The 22,532-nt window shown below is 60.9% G+C and overlaps 1 protein-coding gene across 6 annotated transcripts in view; it reads right to left on the bottom strand.

Moving 5' to 3' along the window:
• The window catches only part of STK32C (serine/threonine kinase 32C), a 75,320-nt gene that overhangs the window by 10,600 nt on the left and 42,188 nt on the right, over positions 1–22,532 (bottom strand). For 5 of the 6 annotated variants that reach the window (XM_032423155.1, XM_032423161.1, XM_032423160.1 and 2 more), the window contains exons 2-4: positions 19,387–19,442; positions 3,584–3,735; positions 449–622 (exon numbers count right to left, since the gene is read on the bottom strand). In XM_032423155.1, coding sequence (XP_032279046.1) covers positions 449–622; positions 3,584–3,702 — 293 coding nt within the window. In that variant the 5' untranslated portion in view covers positions 3,703–3,735; positions 19,387–19,442. Of the gene's footprint in view, positions 1–448; positions 623–3,583; positions 3,736–16,127; positions 16,269–19,386; positions 19,443–22,532 lie in introns of those variants that run through there. The other variant, XM_032423159.1, reaches the window with a different exon arrangement.

Consider the following 22,532-nt stretch of genomic DNA (forward strand, 5'->3'; position numbering starts at 1 on the left):
CAGGGCAGAGACGGGATAGGGCAGAGATAGGATCCCACCTATCCGACTTGATAATACGCCACATGCATTTGCTTGTTTTGTTCTCGGGTACAGCTTTATCTTTCTAACTTGCTTTCAGCTAACGTTAAAATTCGTTTCAGGCCCCAGGGGCATGGCAGATGAGCAAATGGCCTCTGCTAGGTGGTGGCCGGGATCCCACAACTGGACAGACCGGATGAAGGGGAGCCCGATCCTGGCTAGCCGGGGGCTGCTCGCACGAGACCCACCCCAGGGGGGCATCAGGGGCACAGCGGCGGGGCTGGCCTTGGAGCCAGGCGCTGATGGGCCCGGGGGCCACACCTGAGGGCAGGTCTGCAGGCCAGGCGGTGGGCAGCCCGTGCAGAGCCTGTCCCCGTCCTGCAGGTGGGCTGGCCTGGGCAGGCGGCCCAGCTGTCCGGCGTGCGCACACCTGTGGATAATGTGCTGGCTGCGCAGGTAGTCCAGGGCCAGCGCCATCTCGCAGATGTACAGCTTCACCGTGTCCTCGGAGAACTGGACGTTCTGCTGCAGGTGGTAGCGCAGGTCCCCGCCCAGAAGCAGGTCCACCACCATGAACATGTCCTCCTCGTCCTGGAAGGAGTACCTGAGGGCACCGGGGAGAACGTGGCACACGCACGACAGGGGAACCGAGGTCACAGCTCCTGCCACACCTGATGAACCATCTAAGGGCTGGGGTACCCCAACCTCCCACGGGCACTCCCCAGGAGCAGGGCCCTGCCCAAGGCACTGACTGCCCGTGCTCAGGAGCTGCTCTGAGCCAGGACCCTCAGGAAGGACAGAGCAGCCGGTCCTGATGGGAGGCAGCCCAGTGGGGGATAGAGATGCTGGGAGTGACCAGTGGAGAGAACACAGCATCATTTTTGGCCATTTCCCTGCTGTTCCTCTTTAAAAAGGGGATAAAAACATCTGCCTTGGAGGGTTGTTAAGGAATGGAGACCACAAGGCAAAATGCTCAGGCAGTGCTGCACAGGGGCCAGCTTCTAACAATGGTGGTGATGGTGGTGGTGGTGATGGTGATGATGGTTATGATGTGGTGATGGAGGTGATGGTGATGATGATGTTGGTGATGATGATGGTGATGGTGATGATTGGTGGTGATGGAGGTGAGGTTGATGATGGTGATGATGGAGGTGATGGTGATGATGGTGATGATGGTGATGATGGTGATGATGGTGGTGATGATGGTGATGGTGATGATGATGGTGATGGTGAGTGATGATGGTGATGATGGTGATGGTGGTGATGGTGATGATGGTGATGATGATGGTGATGATGGTGATGATGATGGTGATGGTGGTGATAAATGATGATGGTGATGGTGGTGATGATGGTGATGATGGTGGTGGTGATGGTGATGATGATGGTGATGATGGTGGTGATGATGATGGGTGATGATGGTGATGATGGTGGTGATGATGGTGATGATGGTGATAATGGTGATGGTGATGATGATGATGATGATGGAGGTGATGGTGGTGATGATGGTGATGATGATGATGGAGGTGATGGTGATGATGATGATGGAGGTGATGGTGGTGATGATGGTGATGGTGATGATGATGGAGGTGATGGTGATGACTGGTGGTGATGGAGGTGATGATGATGGTGATGATGATGGCAATAACAAAACAACAGTTTAAGGATCTCCTTCCACTTTGTAATTTCTTTTGTGAGCTCTCAGAGGGAACTCTTATTGTTAAGCAACTGGCTCTTTCAGAATGCCGTTACAAAGAATTGACTTTTTTATGTGCTATTCCTCTGCCTGCCCACCAGAAGCCACCCTGCCCTCATCTCAGGGACAGGTGGCCTGGGGAGGGGGATATGGGACCAGAGAGCAAAGGGACTTGGAATGCCAGGCTCCAGGACAGGTCATGAGTCCTGGGGAGCAGCGGACGAGAGCAGATGGCCTCCCACACCGGAAGGTGAAGCTGCAGCGGCCCTGTGCTGCCCGGCCCTGGGACGGTGGGAGGCAGGCCAGCCCGTGCAGATGGGGTCCTGGCTGCAGCAGGGCAGGAGGGGAGCAGGAACGTAACAGCGGCTCCCGTCAGCCTCCCCTGTGTGCGGCACAGGCCTATACAGATGCACCTCCTGTTCTGCACTGGGGACCGCTCTGACCTCTCTTCCACTGAAGAGGTGACTCTGCGGCGGGGTGGACAAGTTCCACCCAGGAGCCCATGTCCTGGCCACCAGGCACCCTGCCTCCCCAAGAGAGGCCCAGACGGCCTGGCAGGGAAGCTAAGGCCCCCATGTTGGGAAATCCCAGGTCTTCCTTCTTGACAAGCCTCCATGCCGTGTCATGGCTGAGGGTCAACCACAGATAGCAACCCGTTCCTGTGAGGCTGCAAGCAGGTCGTTCACACCGCACTGAACTACCACCCCAGCGGAGCAGTCACCACCTTTGAGGACGAGGGCTCTGACCCTCCCTGGCCATCAGGCAGAGAGGGCAGGTTTAAGGGGTGCTTGGATGCCTCCAGCTTTAGAACCACTGTCCCAGGATGCTGAAAATGCCACCATGGAGCACAATGACGCGGTGTGGCCCTGCTCACCTGTGCTCGCACAGAGACTAGACAATCGTAGGGCTGTGGAGCCACAGCAAGGGAGGTCAGGGGCCGCACCCGGGGGCGAGGAGCCGGAGGAGGCCTGGGCAGCCCCGGGCCCCATGCCCTGCAGGCCTGGCTCAGCACCTGGGCAAGGCCACGCCCCCTGTGGCTCAGCCAGCTCCTCCTCCTGTATTACAACCAGGCAGGACCCTGGGTTCGGACTCGCGGAGCTGGCTGCGGTCTGCTGGTCACATTGAAGGACCTCCTGCACCTGTGGTAGCCCCAGGTGAATAACCAAAGGGGGGTCTTCAGCCCTGAGTGTGTCCCCTGGAGGAGCTCGCACCAGGTCGCTCTCAACAATGCCCTGTCCCACCTTTCTGTCCCCAGATGCTGGTGGGGCCGCCTCTCCCTCCACGTTCGGCTGCCGGACCCCCGCTCCTACTGGGGGGATGTTTCAATCGTCCCGAGGCGGCACTACCAGGACCAGAACCCATTCACTGCACGCCTTCCCAGCTGCTTGAGCTCCTATGCCCACAAGGGCCCTCGGGAATGCCGCCCAGTCAATAAGTCCATCAGGGAGCACAAACCCCAGGATGGGGGCTGTCCGGGAGGATTCAGTGAGGACCTCGTGTCGGGGAGGACCCTCGTGCAGCAGGACTCCCACGTAGGAAAGAGACAGTGATTTCACTGCAGTTAAGGGCTCCTTCCCCTCCAGGAGCTGGTCTGGGTGCCCATTTTATGGAAGAACTCAGGCCCCCAATACTCTCCCCACTGGCTTTAGTGGCAGAAATTCCTTGGGCCACAGGCCTCTTTGTGGGAAAACCTGGCCCTTCCGTGGGTGGGGAGACCTGCGTTGACATGGTGCGCCCTGCACACCTGGACAGCTCTGGCCCCGGGGAAGCAGAAGCTGAGTGGTTGGAGAGTCAGGGTGTCCCCAAGGCAAGGGAGGAGGGAGCACCGGGGAAGGGCCCTGGGGCAGGGGAGGGTGGTGGCAGGTCACCCACCACAGGTTCACCAGGAAGATGTGTTCGATCTCCTGCAGGATCTCCAGCTCCCGGAACACGTTGCGCACCTCATCCCGCTCGATGCACTGCTGCTTGTTCATGTACTTCATGGCGTACATCTTCTCTGTGTCCCGCTTCTGCACGATGCACACCTGGAAGGCAGACGGAATGTCCACGTCGATGCCACCACCCTCACCCCCACCCTGCCCGCTGTAGACACGACCCGGAAACGACCGGATGTCTTTGGTGGGGCAGGACCCAGCCAAGAGTACAGCGCTGGGGCCCCGGCCCTTCCCCAGCAGTGATCTGGCACCCCTTCCCGGGGCTCGGAGCAGCCGCTGACGGGCTGTGGCGGGAGGTTGAGGAAGACCCCCTCAGCCAGAGCCCTGCACCGGGAAGGCCCCATGTGCAAGAGCTGCTGTCCTCATCAACCCTCGGCCACCATCCCCATCGCAACAGGGACCCTCCTGTGACGACAGGGGGGTCCTTGCATGGCTCTTAAATGCCAGCCCCCCGGGGCACTGAACTGCAAAGTCAGTTAGCTCTGTTGATGGTGCTTACACGTTCGGGACGGAGAGACACAAGAAGCACACAGACTCGGCTGGGGCAAGCCCGGGTGGCCAAGGGGCATCAGTCAGAGCCAGGGACGAAGGTCTCCAGAAGGAAGCGGGACTAATGCACAAAATCGTGGGCTGGGGGGGGCAATGCCATGTCCCCCATTCAGGTTGTAGAGAGACCACTCAAGGACAGATAACCGAAGCCACATGTGAGGGTCCCCTCGCCTTCGGGCTTCAGATCTCCAAGCCGCAGGAGCCAGGGGTGGGGTGGGGGGTGGGAAAGAACGGGAGGAAGTGGAAGATTCTAGAACTCGAGGTGGGTGGGAGGCTGTCCCCAGCGCCTCACCCAAAGGCAGGTGGCCTGGCCCTGACCAGAAGTGTCAGTGAGCATCAGAGTCTCAGGCCAAACCCCCGGGATCCAGTCCGTGTGGGGGAAGCCCACATTCCCTCACCGGGAACGCATCCTAAGAAATGAAGGTGCTTTTTTTAGAAGATGTTCATCATAGTTGAACAAACTGCTAATAACAGACTTTCAAGCAACCTTGACTTCCAACAACCTTACAGACACGGGCAAGTGAGCTCCGTGAAATACCACGCAGCCACTGAAACAATTTTTATAAAGACTTTTAATGACGTGTGACTATTTTTATAATGCCAAGCAAAAAACCTAAGGCTACGGCACTGAATGCATGACGTGGAGTCGAGGTCCCGGATGCAGGCAGAAACGGGAATGGAGTACGGGTGTCTGGCGGGCAGGCGGCGGGTGACCGTTGGCTTTGGGCTGCTGGACGCAACAGCTGAGCAGCTGCAGCCCGAGTGCCGAATGTGCCCACATCATCCGGGACAGGGCCTTCGTGAGCTGCAGATGCAGTTTCCAAGGTAACGCCGCGCACCACCCTGCCAGCCCCCAAGGAGGCAAAGCTTGCCAGGGTGACACCCACGGGCACGGAGGGGCATCCTGCCAGGCTGGGCTACAAGGACCTCTGAGCCTGCTCAGCTCCCACCTCCAACCCACCCGGGGGCCTGTGCAGGCCACCAAGGCCCCGCAAAGCTCTGCCTAAAACTGCCTCTAGCTGGGCTGACTGCCAGAAGGCTCGCAGCCCAGGGATCCGTGGGCCAGCCTCAGACCTGCGTCGCTTCGTGCTTCCAAAGCCCCCCTACCTGGTCTGGATGCCCCGAGTTAAGCCCGTCCTTGCTGCTGTGCCCGGACCGTGGCGGGGGCAGACACACCGAAGTCCCGTCCCTGAGGGTGGGCAAAGTGGGGCAGGGCAGGGGGGCCATAGCCAACGTCCTGCCCCATCCGTGCCGCCAAGGCTTCCCATGCGGATAAAGGCTGGGAGCAGTTCCCGTCTTCCCATGGCAAGAGGAAATGTGATGACCAGAGGGAGGGGCCCCGGTGTGTGGTCTTTTGACAGTGGACCCAGGAAGCCAAGATGGCGGGCTGCCCGCTGTCCTGGGAGCCATGAGGGACGGAGAAGGGTGGCCAGTGTCACTAGACAGCGTGGTCCACGTCTGCTCTCTTTCCCAGCTGTCGGGGCTGCTGGGCGGAGATGGGCGGCCTGTCTGTTGCACAGGGTTCCGGGCCTTGCTGGACAGAGACTGGGCGGAGGCGAGGCCCCTCCCACGCATGAGGCCACCAGTGTGAGAACCATGTGCTTTCTAGAATCTTCCTCATTTCAGCAAAATGGCCCAAAAGTCATCTGCAGGAGGGACAGCCCAAGCGCTCTCCCAAAGGGCCTCGGACCGCCGGGCTCAACGGGCTGTGCTGCGTCCCCGTCTCCATGAGCCCAACCTCCGATCTGGGGCCGTCCCCAGGGACGCAGACTGACAAAAAGGAGCAGTGGAGACTGGGGTTTCCCGGCAGGTAAGTGATCACAGGCATAAAGCCCAGTCACCTGCTTGTCACCCCGGCTCTCGATGCTCTTCCTCAGGATTTCTGGGCCTGTGCGGAGAGGGGCATGGCTGGCGGGCTCCCCCCGTCAGCTGCACACCCGAGGGGCCCAGAGCCCCCACCGGGGCTCCTGGCCGAGGTCATGGGAGGAGAAGCCCGGAGCTTCAGAACCGCCTCCACGTCTGCCCAACGAGGCACATTCGGTGGCTCCCAGCGAGGCCGGCAGCCCGGGGAGCTGAAGGCCGGCCACCCCCTCCCACTTTTGGGAGACCTGGCTGACACGGTGCTGCGGTCGTGGACTGTGGACGTGCGGGTTACCACGGGCCCATCCTGCATGTGACAGCTGGGAACACAGGTGAGGTCCTGCTGACAGGGCCCCAGGGAGCCCAGCGCTCACACCACCTCCCAGGGTGCGGTCCGTCCTGCTGCCGATGACAGTCAGCTCCCGCCACACAGAGGGACAGACGGACAGATGCAAGAGCAAAGCCAGCCCTGTTTCCAGCGGACACTGCCTTTGGGGAGGAGAGCGCCGACTTCTGGACAGGCCGTGGGTCCAGCGAGGCGGGCACCTTCAACAGGGGAAACCAAGGCCCCCGCCGTGGAGCGACTCAGAGCTGCCTTCCAGGACTCGGTGAAATTCTGAAAGAGGAAATTGTCTCAAGTGCCAGGAGATACTGCTGGCCAGCCGTCTGATGATGGGAGGGGGCTCTCCACGGCTCGGGGTTTGCGGGTCCAGCCCCCAGACACACCTGTTAGGTGGGTCTCAGCCTCAGCATCACCTCCCTGCCCGGTGGGAGGGGAAGGCCGGGCTGGCGGGGTGGGGACAGCCGCGTGCCGAGGCCGCCGGCCAGAAGAGGGGCGGCAGCAGCCCGGGTTTTGGCGGTGGAGACCTGGGACTCTGCTTAGGCCCCTGACGGGAGAGCTCGGACAAGCAGGATCTGCGGTGCTGGGCTTGGGCGCCATCCCCGCCATTCCCACCATCCCCGCTGTCCCCGCTCAGGCGGCATTTACAGGATGGGAGTGGAAGTGCTCCGGCCTGGGAGCAGGCTGCCGCATTCAACCATCTCCTCCAAGGACCTGGTCTGGGCTTTCTGAGCCGCTTGCTCCAGCCGAGGACTGAAGCAGACAAGCAGGATGGAATCGGACTGAAGCGCCAAGAGGAATAAGCTCTGCTGACCGGGGCACCCGGGTGGCTGGCGTTCCGTGCGTAGTGCCCAGGGACAGCCCAGGAGCGGTGGTGGGTGATGGAGGGTAACTGCCATCTTAATTCAATGCTGTTGGCGTGCGTTGCAGATTTAGTGATTCACCCCAAGCTCTTTTCCTTTCCAAGTAGTTTTTGTTCCCCAGAAAGCAAATGCCTGACAACACGTACTTAAAGCCTCAACACCATGAGGAAAGTGCCTCCTGCTCCCACCTGGGGAGCTTCTGGAATGCTGGGGGTGGCAGTCCGGCAGGGATGGAGGAAAGAGAGCAGGAGCGCCGGCCTCCATGGCACCACCCTCCGGAGGGCGCCTGGCTTCCCTGACATGCGGACCCACGTCCAGACCCCACGGCGGGTTGCGCCTCGCCAGGGAGAGCTGGGGTCGGTGTCTCCCAGGACGGGCGGGCATGCGCAGGAGGTGGAGGTGTGCTGACCTTTGGGTGGTTTGACACCCCTCACCCCCACCTCTCGTCCCGCACCCGGTTTGCTGACTTGTCTGCCTCTGCCCGCCTCTTCCAGCAGCCCCATGGACCCGATTTTGTCTGCCTCGTTCCCAGATGTTTCAGCAGGACTGGCGTAGAGTAATGAATATTTCATTAATTATTTGAAACCGAAGGGTCCCAGTGCCATCCAGGGGAGCTTCCTTCCCAGGCAGAAGGAACAGGTCTGGCCATGTTCCTGCCCCAGGGCCCCCAGCAGGATGCCAGGTGAGCCAAATGCAGGCAGGACCTAGCCACACAGGACCCCTCATCCACAGACGGGCCCTCGATCGGGGGCGGTTCATATTCATCTTCTCATGTCATGCCCACGGCAACCGCCCCCTCACGGACGAGGAATGTGGACGAGGAAACGGGGTAAGAGTGCAGTGGGTGCCCACGCAGCCCCATCCCAGCCAGCAAACACAGCGCCTGAGTCAAGGCCAAAAGATGGCGACGAAAGATTTAAAACCACCTCTGCTTGCAGATGACCTGGTTTTGCATCTGGATTTGACGGAATCAAAGTAAGCACAGGGGAGTGAGGGAGGCTGTCATTCTCTCCGGAAAGACTCAAGAGTGGGCTGAGCAGGTGGAAGGCAGGCCAGGCCCGGGACCTCATCAGCCTCTGGCTCCTTCCCGAGCAGCTTTACCAGCACAAGGAAAACACTGCCAGGGATGTTTCACTGTGGTTTGGGCTCTTTCTTTGCTTTGTTTGTGTTTGTTTTTTCCTGGAGCTGACAAGTTGTTCATACAATTCATTTGGGAGAAAATCAAGCAAAAGTAGGCAGAAAAAAACCTCTAAAAGGAGAGCAAGGCCGTGCCTTTGCCCACCAGGCAGAGCCTCCTCAGTGAGCGGTCCTGGAGCAGGACAGACGGGCCGGCCAAAGAAAATGAAGAGAGCCCGGAATCAGCCCCACGGCGCAGAGATGTGTTAGTATATCGTAAAGGTGACACCTCGAATCTGTGGGAAAATGGACTTTTTTTTTTTAAAGGATTTTATTTATTTGACAGAGACACAGCGAGAGAGAGAGAACACAAGCAGGGGGAGTGGGAGAGGGAGAAGCAGGCTTCCCGCGGAGCAGGGAGCCCGATGTGGGGCTCGATCCCAGGACCCTGGGATCATGACCTGAGCCGAAGGCAGACACTTAACGACTAAGCCACCCAGGCGCCCCAAAAATGGACTTTTTAATAAGTGGTGTTGGAATCACTGAATAGCTATATAAAAAAGATACAATTTGATCCATTCATGACACTGCGAGCCAGGATAGACCCCAGATGCATGAGTGTTAACATGATTGCTGAAACGTAGACGTGCTCCACGAAAGCGTGCCCACAGAGCTCTGTGACCCGGGACAGGACAACCTTCCTGTGACGCGAAGCCCCCGGCAACAAGGGGGAAGACCGATAAACAAGATATAAAAATAAAACATATTTTACATGGAAAAAACACATAAACTTGAAAGACAACACAGTGGGAAAATATTTGCAATTTACGTCAGAAACAAAACGTTAGTGTCCCTGATATAGAATGAACCTCTAAAAATAAAAGAGAACATCAACCCGACAGGAAAAGAGGCAACGGATACGCAAATGGCCTCCTAACACCTAAAAAGATGCACAACCTTGCTTATCATAAAAGGCAAAGTGAAAACTCACTGAGACGCCATCTCTCTCTGGTCAGACTGGCGAAAGTCCGAACGTTGGGACCACATCGCAGAGCAGGCGCTGTGGTGGGGAACACAACGGGGGCTGGCCGGGGAGGCCACGTCCAGGCCCTCACGTGTGCGTTTACCTTCCAGCCCGCGCGTCCGCGTCCGCGTCCACGAGCGAACCCCCGGATACACTGGCGAAGCTGTGCGGAGGCTCACGCACGTAGATACGGCCCTGCCTACAGCTGCACCAGCTGACGACAGCCCCTCGCCGCCCCCAGCCTGTGCGCTCGGCTGGACAGCGGCCCCCAAACACGTCCATGCTCTAATCCCTGGGACCTGCGGACTTGTCACCTCACGGCACAAGGGGCTTTGCAGATGTGATCGAGTGAAAGCTTCGGAGAGGGGGGATTACCCCTGAGCACACAGGCAGGCCAGGTGTCATCACGAGGGTCCTTACAAGGGGAAGAAGGAGGCAGGAGGGTCAGAGTCAGAGAAGGAGGCAGGGTCTGAGGGATGCGGGGCCACGGGCCAGGAAATCACGACATGCAGGCTCCTCTAGAAAGTGGACGATGCCCCTGGATCCTCCGGAAGGAGCCAGCCTGCCCTCAGCCTGACTGCAGCCCACGGCTCACCCACGGCAGACCTCTGGCCACCAACACGGCCACAGAACACATTTGCAGCCGCTGCACTTGCGGCCGTTGTCACAGAGGCCATGGGACACCCATCAGCACATCCGCCCAGGGTCACGCTGCCACAGAATGGAGTGTTGGTGTGGAGATGGCGGGTGGGGAGTCACGTCCAGAAATCCTGTTACGTGAAAAGCAAAGCTGGAGAAATGTGGAATGGAAGCCACCACTGATTTCAGAAGCAGGTCGTATGAAAATATGAAAAAGAAATGAATGGGCATGTAAACCAAACTGTTTCCAAAATAGGAAACAGGAGGGAAGAGCAAAAGAGGCTGCCCTTTCCTGAGCGGACAGATTTTCACGGGGCACCACGCAAATATCCTACACAAACATCACATTTAACATAAAGGGCAACCCCTAAAAATCGAGAGCAAAATAAGACATAAAACGGGGTGTGTATCCAGGAGGCGGGTTCATCAGAGAGGAACGACTTCAAGGGACTATGAGCACCCCCCCGCCGTGGGACACCCCACGTGGACCTCCTGGCTCTGGCCACGACGAAGGCCTGTAAAATGTGGCCAAGTCGGGAGCGGCGAGCAGCCCTAGCGCCCAAACTGTGGTCCTAAGTGTCACCCCCCCACACCAGGAGGGGCCGGGGTCCCACGGGGAAACCAAGGCTCTGCTCCTCGGGGCGAGAGCGTCGAGTCACACCAGCAAGCGACGGCACCATCGGGGCCAGTGAGCAGAGCCCCAACAGCGTCACAGTGTGTGGACTGAAGGACGGCGGAGGCGACCCATCCCCAGAGTCAGCGTGGCAGTGGAACACCACTTTGCTAGCAGGTAGAGGACACCAGGGGACCAGCTCTGTCCTTGGACAGCTGTCCGTGAGCGGAAGAAGGCGTGTGTCCTTCTGGACAGAGAACGGTTACGGGTCAGCAGAGCTGCAAAGCCAAGAAGACTTCATGGCAGAACCAGAATACCGCCTCTTGGCGCTCCTCAGGAAGCCACGGGTGAGCCGCCCGCGGCCTAACTCGGACGAGACCGTGGTGGCCGTGGATGGAGCCGGGCAGCAAGTCAAACCGGATCCACCCGCTGGTGTAGACCACGACCGGCTCACCAAGGGCGGGGCCGTTCGGGATCACGTGTGGGGGCAGCACACACAATGACCCGGACCCTCCGCAGAAAGCACGGGGAGAAGGGGGCCGGGGGGCCGGGCCTCGCGTGGATTCTGTTCTGAGCCATCGTATAAATCCTCACCATCATGACCACAAAGCACCAGTGGGATCGTCTGAGTCTGACCAGGTCCGGGTAGGAGCTACCGGCGCGGATTATCCCAGGGGCCGAAGGGACCGAGACCGTACGAGCAGAGACGCCCACTGAAATGTTCACAGATAAAGCGGGACAATTTCGGGGTTCAGTTCAGCTACCCCGAGTGTGGGCAGGTAGCGGCTGAAACAAGATGAGCCCCGAGCTGGGAATAGGTGCGGGGTGGTGAATTTTTCTTCTCCTCCCCATTTGTATTTATGCTTGAAGTTTTCCAAAATGAAAAATGAAGGAAGATGGGAGGCTGCACCCTGGTGGAGCCTGATGGGGACCTCAGCAGCAGCCCAAGCGTGGGCCCGGCCTGCTTCCCCAAGGGGCAGAGCCCGCAGGATGGGCTGGTCGGCGAGGGACGCGGGGCCCAGTTCAGCGCTGGCACGTGGGGAGGCCTGGAACTCGGGGTCCTGGGGGCTCACGGCTGACTGCCCTGAGAAACGGCCCTGCCTTAGCCCACCGGGGGCGGCAGACCTGACAGGTGTCCAGACACACTGACTGGAGGTGGACCCTCGGGGCTCCCAGGGTAAGCAGCCTAGGTCAAGGGCACCCGCACCACCTCCCAATCCTGAAGAACAGCCTCCAGCCACCGGCCGTGTGCACCAAGCCGGCCTAGCAAAGGAAGCTTCCTTCTCACCCGGGACACACACGGGGGTGGCCGCTCCTGCTGGGCCATGGGCTCACCCTTGGCCATCCACCCACTTGGTGCGCCCAAGCCGCTTGGCCTGGAACCAGGCGCGCCTCTCTGGCCTCGGCCCCCCGCAGCCTCCAGCCAAGATAATGACCGTTCATGCGCTGACCAGGGAGGAGAGTGAGAAAGTGGGCGGGAGCGTCCTCCTTCTCTGGAATCAGTCACCAGGGAGACGGCTATTTAAAGGCACAAAAGCAAAGCCTGGGTGACCCAGAGACCAACCCAGCAAGTTCACATTGTGCTTTGGCCCACTTCAGAGCATGTGATAAACGGTCTATTAGATACTGCTCCCAGGGGAGGCTGCCATGCCGGGTCTCTTTGGGCCTGCGAGTCTGAAGGAGACGGTGACAGCCGGGAGGGTGCCAGGCACCTGCAGGTCCCAGCCAGCTTCGGCCCTCGGCCTGGGCAGCGTCCAGAGCAGACCCCTCCACCAAGTGAGCTCCCTGGGGTAGGGAGAGGAAAGAGGCTGTGCCCTCAGCCCCGGCCCTCCCTGCTGCCCTGTCCAGCCCCTTCTAGTTGGGCACTGACCTCCCACTGCCCCCTCACAAATCCTCCCACTGCTGCATGCACAGTGTCCCTCTGGTTCTCTGACCAGCGCCTGTGCCCTCCCCCCACACCCTCCGCCTCCCTAGGGCTTGGTCTGTTTGGGCGTCAGCATCCCTCACCCCTCGAGAGCCACCGTGTAGCCCTCAGCCCGCACCCCACCCAGCCCAGCAGGGCCCCTTCTGTGAGGTGGGGTGGACACAGGTCAGCTGGGCAGGGTCCCTCATCCAACTGCTGGCTCTGTGGCCAAGCCCTTCCCATCAGGGTGCCCCAAGTTGGAGCTGCTTGTAAGGTCACTTAGGAAACTTACACCTGAACACGGGCCCTGTGGACCGCGTCGAGAGGGGAGGACAGCAGCGCAGGGAGCCCTGGGTGCTGGAGCCACGAAGAGCTGAGAGCCGGCCCGGCTTCTGCTGATGGGGGCTGACACCAAGCCCCCCTGACAGTGTTGGGAGCTCAGAGCCTGGAGCACCGGGGCCTCTCCAGCCCTGCCTGGGGGCGCAGGGTCACACTGAGCCGGGGCTCAGGGCCCTCGGGGCTGCTCCTCGCAAGGCTGAGACCCTTCTCCCTTCCTCCCTTCATCCATGTGGACGCTCAGGCCCCTTCCAGCTGTCTGTGAACCATGCTGCTGGAACATGGGGGTGCAAACATCTGTTCCAGTCCCTGCGTTCAGTTCTCGGGGGTGCGCGCCCAGGGGTGGGATCGCTGGACCACAGGGCACCTTGTGATATTTTAATGGCAGAGTTTAATTTTTTTTTTTAAATCTCTTCTGTTCATTGGCCTATTCAAGATTGCAACTTGTATCATCAATTTGGATAATTTTCTACTTTGCTTGGCTTTGTTTGGGGTTTTGCTGATTTGGGCAGGTGTGTGTGTGTGTGTGTGTGTGGGCAGGTGTGTGTGTGTGTGTGTGTACGTGCACACATGTGCACGTGCACGGGCTTCCCTGGGCTGGGACGAGGCTCTTCATGGCCAAGGGTCATTTGCACCATTTGTGTGGCCATGAGGATGGGCCCTTGTGGGAAAACCAGGGCTTGGGCTTGGGCGTGTGCGGGGCCCACAAGCTGCTGTGCCTGAGGGTGACCGGCGCCCGGCCACCAGCTGCGGGCTCCTGCAGACACTGCTGGACACCGTGCATTCTGGTGGCCACTGCTAGCCGGCCTTCAGCAATGCTTCTCCCCAGGGCTCCCCTAAGTGACTGGCGTGGTCAGGCCACAATCAAGCACATGATGCGAACAAGAGCACGTGCGCACGGGTCCCTAAGATCCAGAGTCCAGATCTGGTGTCTGGCCGTCTCAGAAGGGGCTGTGAGCCTGGTCCAGGAGCTGGAGGGGCAGGACACCTGAGCTCTCGGCCACAGCTGCTCGTCCCCGCGGCGTTTCTGCCAATACGGAGGGTGAAACCCCAGAAGGCTCCTCCTTTGTTAACGGGAGAGGCTGCAGCACCACGCTGGGCCGCTGGGCGGTGGGCCACTTGCTTCCTCTGCGGTGTTGCCACGGCAATGGCTGGGTGTCCTCACAAACAGGGACCCCCAGGAAAGAAGCAAGGCCGTAAGCTGTAGGACTGCCCTTCCTGCGCCGGCCCCCACCTTCCCACTCTTGCCTCATCTCCAGGGTCCATCTGAGGATCTGGTGGTCACAGGGGCATCAGGAGGTTCCTCAGAGTTGTTGGGGTCTGTGGCCAAGGCACACTGTACCCCCATTGTCTTAGCTCTTTCCCCATAAACTGGAGAGAAACAAGACATGCTGGTCCGAACACTTCCTCCCCTCCACAAATAACAGCTCAGCCAGCGCTCCTGCGAGAGCCAGAACTGGGACAAGGGAAAAGGGTCCCCAGCCTCACAGCTGGATAAGAGCCCCCATCCCTGCCGGATTTCACAGCAAGCACCCTAACTCAGAACCCAGGGCCTCCTGACAGGTCTGGGCTGGGTAGGGGACAGAAGGTGGCCAGGCCCGGGCTGGGTAGGGGACAGAAGGTGGCCAGGCCCGTCTACCCACAAACGGACAGCAGTCGGCATTCCCAGAAGCCTCCGTGTGAGCTCCAGCCCAGCCCTTCCGCAAGTGAAGAGAGGAAGGGGGTGCCTCTCATACAGGACATGCAGGGCAGTGGGGAGGAGGAGGCCTGGCCAAGGAAGGTCAGAACCGATTCCAGACTGGGCCATGAGGGCAGAGAGCGGCTTGAGTGCAGGACAAGGGCCAGGACATTCCTACTCAAACACCCAATCGTGCCCACTGTGCAAAAGCTAGTCACATCGCTGAAAAACGCACCCAGGTCAGGGAACTCTGGACTCACAAGGGGACACCCCACCTGCAGGACACGGGCCTTTGCTTCCTGAAGGGCTGTGCCCTTCTATTGCCTCAACCTTTGCTTCCTGACGGTCCGGCAGCCTGACCAGGTGCCCCCTTGAGGAGGCTCTGCAGACCCCAGTCCCAAGTGAGACCTGGACTCTGTCCCACAGACAGCATCACCGGGAGACGGTATCCTCCAGCAAGGAGGACATTCAGGTTGGCAAAGCCAGATCCCCACCCACTGGCCACACCCGCCACAGCGCTGCCCCTGCCCAGGTTGGGCGCATCAGCCACAGCCAGTGACCACCCGGGTCCTCGGACCACAGCGGCCACAGTGGCTGCGGGAATGCAGGGGGCAGCGGGGGTCGTAGGGGAACAGGGGTGAGGGGTGACAGACGTCACCATTTTCCAACAAACTGGAAAGTTTGAAAATACAATCTCCTATTCACAATAACAAAGATAGATAATATGCACAACAGCTTAACATGTAATAACTATAAAACAACAGATAATAAACATAACAGGATGCAAAGGATTAATATGAAAATATAACATTTGAATAAAAAAGTACTAGATCCCTAGTTGGGTAAGTTATCAACTTTCCCTTAATCTTTAAATGTAATTCCTACCCGAATTTCATGAGTTTATTTTGATCTTGACAGCACTTATTTAATAAGTTCAAATGGAAAAATAACTATGAGGACAGCCGGCATCTGGGAAGAGCACGGGGGTGCTGGAGGGCAGGAAGCGAGTACAGCCGGAGCCGGCAGCCCCGGGGCGGTGGGCTTGCAGAATCAGTGTTAAATCCCAGGGGGGTCAAGGATTCTTCTCCAAAACAGTGTTTCCTCTGTTCTGGCTGTAAACGCAGTAGTTCGTGATACCGGTCGCACAAGCGCACTGAGAGCTGAGGCCGGTGGGAGGGGGCGGCTGGGGACCTGGAGGGGGCAGGGAGGGGACGGGGACAGGGAAGGGCGGCCAGGGACCGAGAGGGGGCAGCTGGGGACACGGAGCGGGCAGAGAGGGGGAGGGAGGGGGGAGGGAAGGGGCGGCTGGGGACACGGAGGGGGCAGCTGGGGACAGGGAGGGGGGAGGGGGCAGGAAAGGGGAGGCCGGGGACAGAGAGGCGGCAGGAAGGGGGCGACCGGGGACGGTCGGGGGCGCACCCCGCAAGCTCCCCCGGGGAAGGCGGTGTGTCCGCCCTCGCCTCTCACCGCGCCCGCAGCCGCAGAGAGCAGCTGGAGAAGCAGGGCCGCCCCTTGCCCGGGGGCCCAGGGCCCCGCAGGAGGAGCAGAGAAGGGCGCTCACCCAGCCGCCCCGCAGAGGGGCACGGACCCGAGGCCCCGGCCCCCGGCGTCGGCGTGACTGCTCAAGGCGCCGCAGACCCCGGACCCTGGACGCACCGAGTCGGCCGGCGCCGAGTTCGCAGCCGCCATGCGCACCGCCCTCCCTGCCGGCCGCTGGTCCTGGTCACATGGCCCACCAGGACCAATCAGAGTGCAGCACCCCGCGTGGTTGGTGCGGGGCAGGAGCACGTGGTCGCACCCAGCCAATCAGAGGGCAGCGTGCGGGGCCGAAGCCCGCCCCGGCTGGTGAGAGAGGCCCGGCGGAATCCCGGGGCAGCGCGCCCCCAGCCCTTCCCCTCCCGGAGGTGGGAGATGTTCGCTCACGTCCGCCTGTCACCCTCTGCGGCTCACTTGGATCAAGTGTTACTAGCGACCCGAGGCCCCAGGCACCAGCATACAGCGCCTGCCAAGGACTGTCACGCTCGTCACCGCGGAGGCGTCCACCTGCCCCACCCGCTCACCTGTCCCCACCCGCTCACCTCCTGTCCCCACCCGCTCACCTGTCCCACCCACTCACCTCCTGTCCCCACCCGCTCACCTGTCCCCACCCGCTCACCTCCTGCCCCCACCCGCTCACCTATCCCCACCCGCTCACCTGTCCCACCCGCTCACCTCCTGTCCCCAGCCGCTCACCTGCCCCACCCGCTCACCTGTCCCCACCCGCTCACCTCCTGTCCCCACCCGCTCACCTGTCCCACCCACTCACCTCCTGTCCCCACCCGCTCACCTGTCCCCACCCGCTCACCTCCTGCCCCCACCCGCTCACCTGTCCCCACCCGCTCACCTGTCCCACCCGCTCACCTCCTGTCCCCACCCGCTCACCTGTCCCCACCCGCTCACCTGTCCCCACCCGCTCACCTGTCCCACCCGCTCACCTCCTGTCCCCAGCCGCTCACCTGTCCCACCCGCTCACCTGTCCCACCCGCTCACCTCCTGTCCCCACCCGCTCACCTGTCCCACCCGCTTACCTGTCCCCACCTAGTGAAGCCGGCTGCTGGACTCAGGCGCCTTGGGAACAACACCTCCCACCCCCAGCCCCCAGCGCAGTCATGGGGAGCTGGGAGGGGCCTCCTGCACTGAGGACCCCCCCCCCCCAGGCTCCTGGCCTGGTCAGAAGACCCGGGGACAAGGCCCCTCCACCGGCGAGCCAGTGGGGGCTGTGTTCTCAGCACTCAGACGGTGGGCTTCCACCACCAGCTTCCACTCCACCTTGGAGAACAAAGCCATCCACCCTGGGACGGGTTTCTGAGGAATCCCGGCAGAGTTTCCGTTTTCTAAGACAAGGGAGTCTGGAGACGGAAGGACGTAGAGGTTGCCCAGAAATGCCCCGAGCTGCACTCTTACAGATGATTACAACTGTATGTGTAATTTTATCACAGTAAATAAAAAAAAAACCTGGAAAAAAACAAAAGCAATAAGCAGTCTTTGTACCCAAGGACCAGAAACAGCAGGCTTGTGAATGGGTGTCAGTGAGCTATTGTCCTGAAGGATGGAGCAGCCTCATGGTAAACAGCCATTGCTGGGAAGAGACCGGTCCTGCCAGACACACCAAACACTTTGCCTCCATTCATGAGGTGGGGGCATCGGTGAACTCGGGACGTTTACATCCACCTGACCCGCTCGTCCTTATAAAGCCCAGCTTCACCGTGCTGCCGGGCACGGCCGAGCCTGTGCACACACACATCTCAAATAAGGCCACAAACAGCCATTTACGGGCTCGGCCACATAGGCTTGGAGCTGGCTTTCTGCGGTCATGGCGAGCTTCCAAATCCTACTTCCTTCTCCTCGTGGGGTCACTGCCCTAGCCGCCGAGAGCAGCTAGAAGGAGCACAGCCCAGGTCTGGACAGGCCCTGGGCTTCTCCACATTCCAGAAACCCATCCAGCACAGGGCGCCCGCAACTGCAGCCCAGAGACCCTGCAGGCCTAATTGGGCGGCCTCATTAGGGAGCCGTGACAAGGCAGCTTGCATCTGAGGATAAAATCTCAGCAGGACTGCACTGTCACCCCACCACTCTGCAGAGCTCTGTTTCCGGGCCCCGTGGCCAGCTGGCTTTTTAAAGCTAAGACCTGGTCTGAGGAGCCGGAGTCCTGGGGTTCTGCGGACACTGCGGCGGGGGTGTGTGCTGTCCCGGAGTGCAGGAGGAGCATGAGGGGGATGATGAGGACGGGAGGACGCAGGGGACAGTGAGGGGGCTGCCCCAGGCCAGCCCCCAGCACGGCTCCTCCTCCATGTCTCCCCATACAGGCCACTCCTCCCGAAACCTGTGTAGGGCTGGTGTCCTCCAAGGCCTGACCCTAACCCTAAGCCCCACCGTCTCCCCCTCGACCTTCCCCACGCCCTCTGTGACCCTAACAGACAAAATTTACATTCCGTTGGGAGAAGCAGGGAGGGCAGAGGGCAGCCCAACCAGCAGATCTTAAAAATACTCTCCTTAACAAAAGCGTTTGAATGAGTTCCTGCGAAGGAGCTAATTGCTCTGGTTTATAATTTCCCCAGGCCTGGGGGAACCCAAGGCACAGCGTCCAGACAGCTGTTGGAGAGGGGGGCGAAGGCCTCATCTGCCAAGACTCCTCTGCTCAAAAGAAACTCTCCATTCCAAAGTGATCCATCTACAACAGACCCCTCGTGGCCAGTCCCGAGAGCTAATTTTAACCTTCCGAGTGCTCGTTAAGCCTCTTTGAGTTATAATTACCCCCAATCTCGAGACATTACAAGGCAGCAATCAGGAAGTTAGATGTGGACAAGAGAGAACAAAAGGAGCAGGGAGACAGTTTCGAGCAGGCCTACTTAGAGGCCCGAGCGGCCTGGCTGCCCCGGGATGAGGATGCATGCTCTGCTGCACGCCCGCCCCTGCCACCTGCACCCCTGCGGGAGCAGCCTGGCCCGGGGGTCACGAGGGTCATGAGGGTCACGAGCGTCACAGAGGCTCCTGGACACTGATTATCTACTGGCACCCCCCCACCCCCGCAGGGGCTTCTAAGACACTTCCTTTGCAGCCTTGAGTGGGTTCCGGTCTCTAAGGAAAGCGGCTCCACCGCGGGGCGGGCTTCAGTGTCTCGAGGGAGGGGGTGTCAGGGTCGTGGTCCCACAAAGCCCAGCAACCGCGCCATCTGCATGCGGCCTCAGCGCCCAGCGACAGACACAGGTGGGGCTGGCCTCCCCAGAGCTGGTGGCCGCGGGAACGGTCCTGCCACGGCCTCCTTGCTGGCTCCTCCTTACCTTGCCGAAGCTGCCCTTTCCGATGGCCCGAAGGATCTGGAAGTGGTCGAAGTTCACTGCAGAAAAAACAGAGAGATGCCCGGTGAGGCGGCAGAAAGACCCAGTACTGCCCACCAGCCCCCAGCTGGAGCAAGCACCCAGGGGCCGCCCCCCACCACTGCAGGGAGCCCCCCTGCACCCTGGAAGTGGGCCCTGGTGCTGGCTGGAGGCTCAACTCAGGCTCGTGTGTAACGCGGGGACGGCCTGAGCCAAGGCAGAGAGGTGGGTCCTGGGGGCCATGCTGTCCCTCTTCTGGGCTCCTTGCAAGGCCAGGCCAGGCCATGCTGCCCACAGACCGCATACCGGATGGGGCGTGAACAGAGTAGATGGCACCCACAGCAGCCCTCTTCAGTCCCAGGTACCCAGACACCCCCATCCTGAGCTGCCCCCAATGCATGAAGCCCTACAAATAGGGGTCCTGGAGCATGGGAAACAGGCCCCCTGCCCTCCTGCTGAATCTGCTGTAGGGTCCACAGGATGAGCTACAGGGAGCCTACTGCGGGCCCAGGATGAATAACAGGGACTTTCCAAAGGGAGGTCCCCAGGCCTGTGCAAAACCACCCGGATCCCGATTTCTATTAACTTCCTCCAGACATAAGCTCCCCTTAGAGAAAGGGATCGTTGGAAATTGCAACTTTACTGTCACGGCGCTCAAGAAAGATGCTCCCCGCCACGCACACAGGCCACGCACACACGCCACGCCACATGCCATGCACACGCAGTGCCCGGGGGGGGCGGGGACGTGATAAACTGTGGTGAGAGCAGCTCGGACGTGCTCTCCAGGACTCTGCTTCACTCTGATCCTGATGTGTAAGGTCCACTCCACTGGTTTCCTTCCCGCGGGCATCTCAGTGCCCCAGGCAGCTCGGGCCAGCCTTGCTTCCCACACCTGCCTGCCAGAGTGCAGCTCCCCCAGCTGACTCTCAGGCCACCAGCTGGTCCCACCTGTGCCCCATGTCTGCACCCCCCCCGGTCCCCCTCCCCAGGTCTGTGCCCCCCCGGCCTGGGCCCCCCCCGGTCTCTGTCCCCAGGTCTGCCCCCACCAAGCTCGCAGCCCCCCAGTTCAGAACCCTCCCCCAGATGACAGGGCTGCTACATGGCCCGTGGCTCTCGTTCTTTCCCTTCAGGCTTTGCAGCACCTGGCGAGTCTGGCTCCAAATACTTTCAGGCGTGTGCCCTGGGCACCTGTGAGAGGCCTAGGGCCCCCAGACGCCCGCGAGCCTGCAGTCAGTGCAGCCTGGGCTGTTCCCACAGGGAGGGGCAGACAAGGGCCGCAGCATGCCCACCCGAGAACGGCACGTGGAGCCTGCAGAGGGCACCTGTGTGCGCGGCCCAGCATGTGGCGCTGGGAAGTGCCGCCCAGCGAGCCCGGGAGTGGAAGGCCGTGCGTTAGGGTTAGGCGTCCTCCCCAGAGACGCCAGCACAGGGCCGGGCTGGCCCCCGGGGCTGAGTGAGCAGGGGGCTTGGCCCAGGCAATCACCGAGCTCAGAGGAAGACACGTGTCCCAAACTTCAGGGCTTCCCAAGAGAGGAAGAGGATGAGAACAGATGGTGTGGTAAACAGTAGGTCAGAAGCAGAGGAAATCCACACCATGCCTCTCACTCCGCTTTCACACGCTGGAAAGTGAGGTTATCACGGAGAATCCGGGGGAAAGAGGCACTTGGAGGTCGGCCAGGCACGGACATGGGGGGAGCTGTGGCCTGGGTCCACGCTGGCTGGCCCTGTGGCCTCTCCTGGGCCTGCTTCCAGGGAAGGGAAGGGAGGGCATGTACCCTACTGCACAGCGCCATCCCTACTTCCTGAGACCCCGGGGCGGGAGGGGCACACGACGGATTCCCAGACGGCGGACAGGACACTGAGTCGGCCACCTGGAAGCTTCACAGGGCAGACACGGGCGGGACGGGAACCCCAAACGTAGCTGCTGGGCCTTGTGAGGCCAGTGAGCCAGGAGGAATCCCGGGCAGGCCCAGGGCTGGGCAGGGCGTGCATCCCGCGGCGGCCAGAAGCTGTGAGCAAGGCCACCCCGGACACACACAGTGAGCCTGCTCGGAGGAGCTGTTGGCCCGGAGCCTCCAGCCCCACCCGGTAACTGGGGTCACCCTGTCCTCTGGTGCCCGGGGGCTCCTCGGGGCACCCCACGGGCCCACCTCCTCACCTAGGTGCCCGGGCTGCAGTCACCGCACACAGCGCCTCGCACCTGCTCCGGAGAGCCCCCCGGGTGGAAATGCAGGCCCAGCAGCTGCTCTGGGTCCCGTCCCCCTGACGAGGCCCTGGACCAACTCTGGGCAGGACCAGGAGCTCCTCTAACTGCCCCAGCGCCCAGCACAACGTGGCAGAGAGCGCCACACTGTGATTAAGCCGATGCACCCAAATCTGATGCACACACCACCATCATCCAGAAATCCAGAGTCCAGTAGAATCGTGTTGATGAAGTTTGTGAAGTTCCCCCAAACGCTGAGCCCGGGCAGGTCTCACCGACAGGAGCCGACTGCCCAGGGGGGCCAGGAGCACAGCACGTGGGGGGGCATGGGGGACGGGACCCTGGCAGGGGGCTGGGTGTTCGGACTTTCCTCTCAACTCTCGGATCTAACGCTCGCGGACTGACTCCCCTCCCAGATCTCCCACTGCTGCACCGAAGCCAGAGCCGCTGCTGGGCAGCACCCACCCCTCAGCCGTCAGCCGTGAGGTGCGCTCAACCCAGAGAGGGGCTGGGCCACCAGGTGGGTGGAGCCCAGGGCGAGGCTGGTCCGCACCCGCGGTGGGGGCGTCGCAGCACCCAAGGGCCTGAGTCCAGGGGCCTGCTCACACAAGTTGGGTGCAAAGCCTCTGGCCCAGCTCCTCGTGGGCTTGAGTCCAAGCCCTGGGGGCCAAGCTGCCGTCCAGCACGCACACCCTGTGCTCCCCACAGGTGTAGGTCACCACCCCTGGATCCTGCGAGTCTTCGTCCTCTTGTCCTCTGACCGTCCGTCTCTCCCGGGCAGACCTGCAGCCTCACAGGGCCCTGTTGTCCTGCACGTGGCTCCTGGGGGGCCTTCAGGCACCCCCATCTTGCAGAGGAGGCTCTGCTTCTCGGGCCATGCAGTCCCGGGCCTTGGCACCATCTGAGG

The sequence above is a fragment of the Phoca vitulina genome, unplaced genomic scaffold, assembly GCF_004348235.1.
Source record: "Phoca vitulina isolate PV1807 unplaced genomic scaffold, GSC_HSeal_1.0 scaffold28, whole genome shotgun sequence".
Taxonomy (NCBI): Eukaryota; Metazoa; Chordata; class Mammalia; order Carnivora; family Phocidae; genus Phoca; species Phoca vitulina.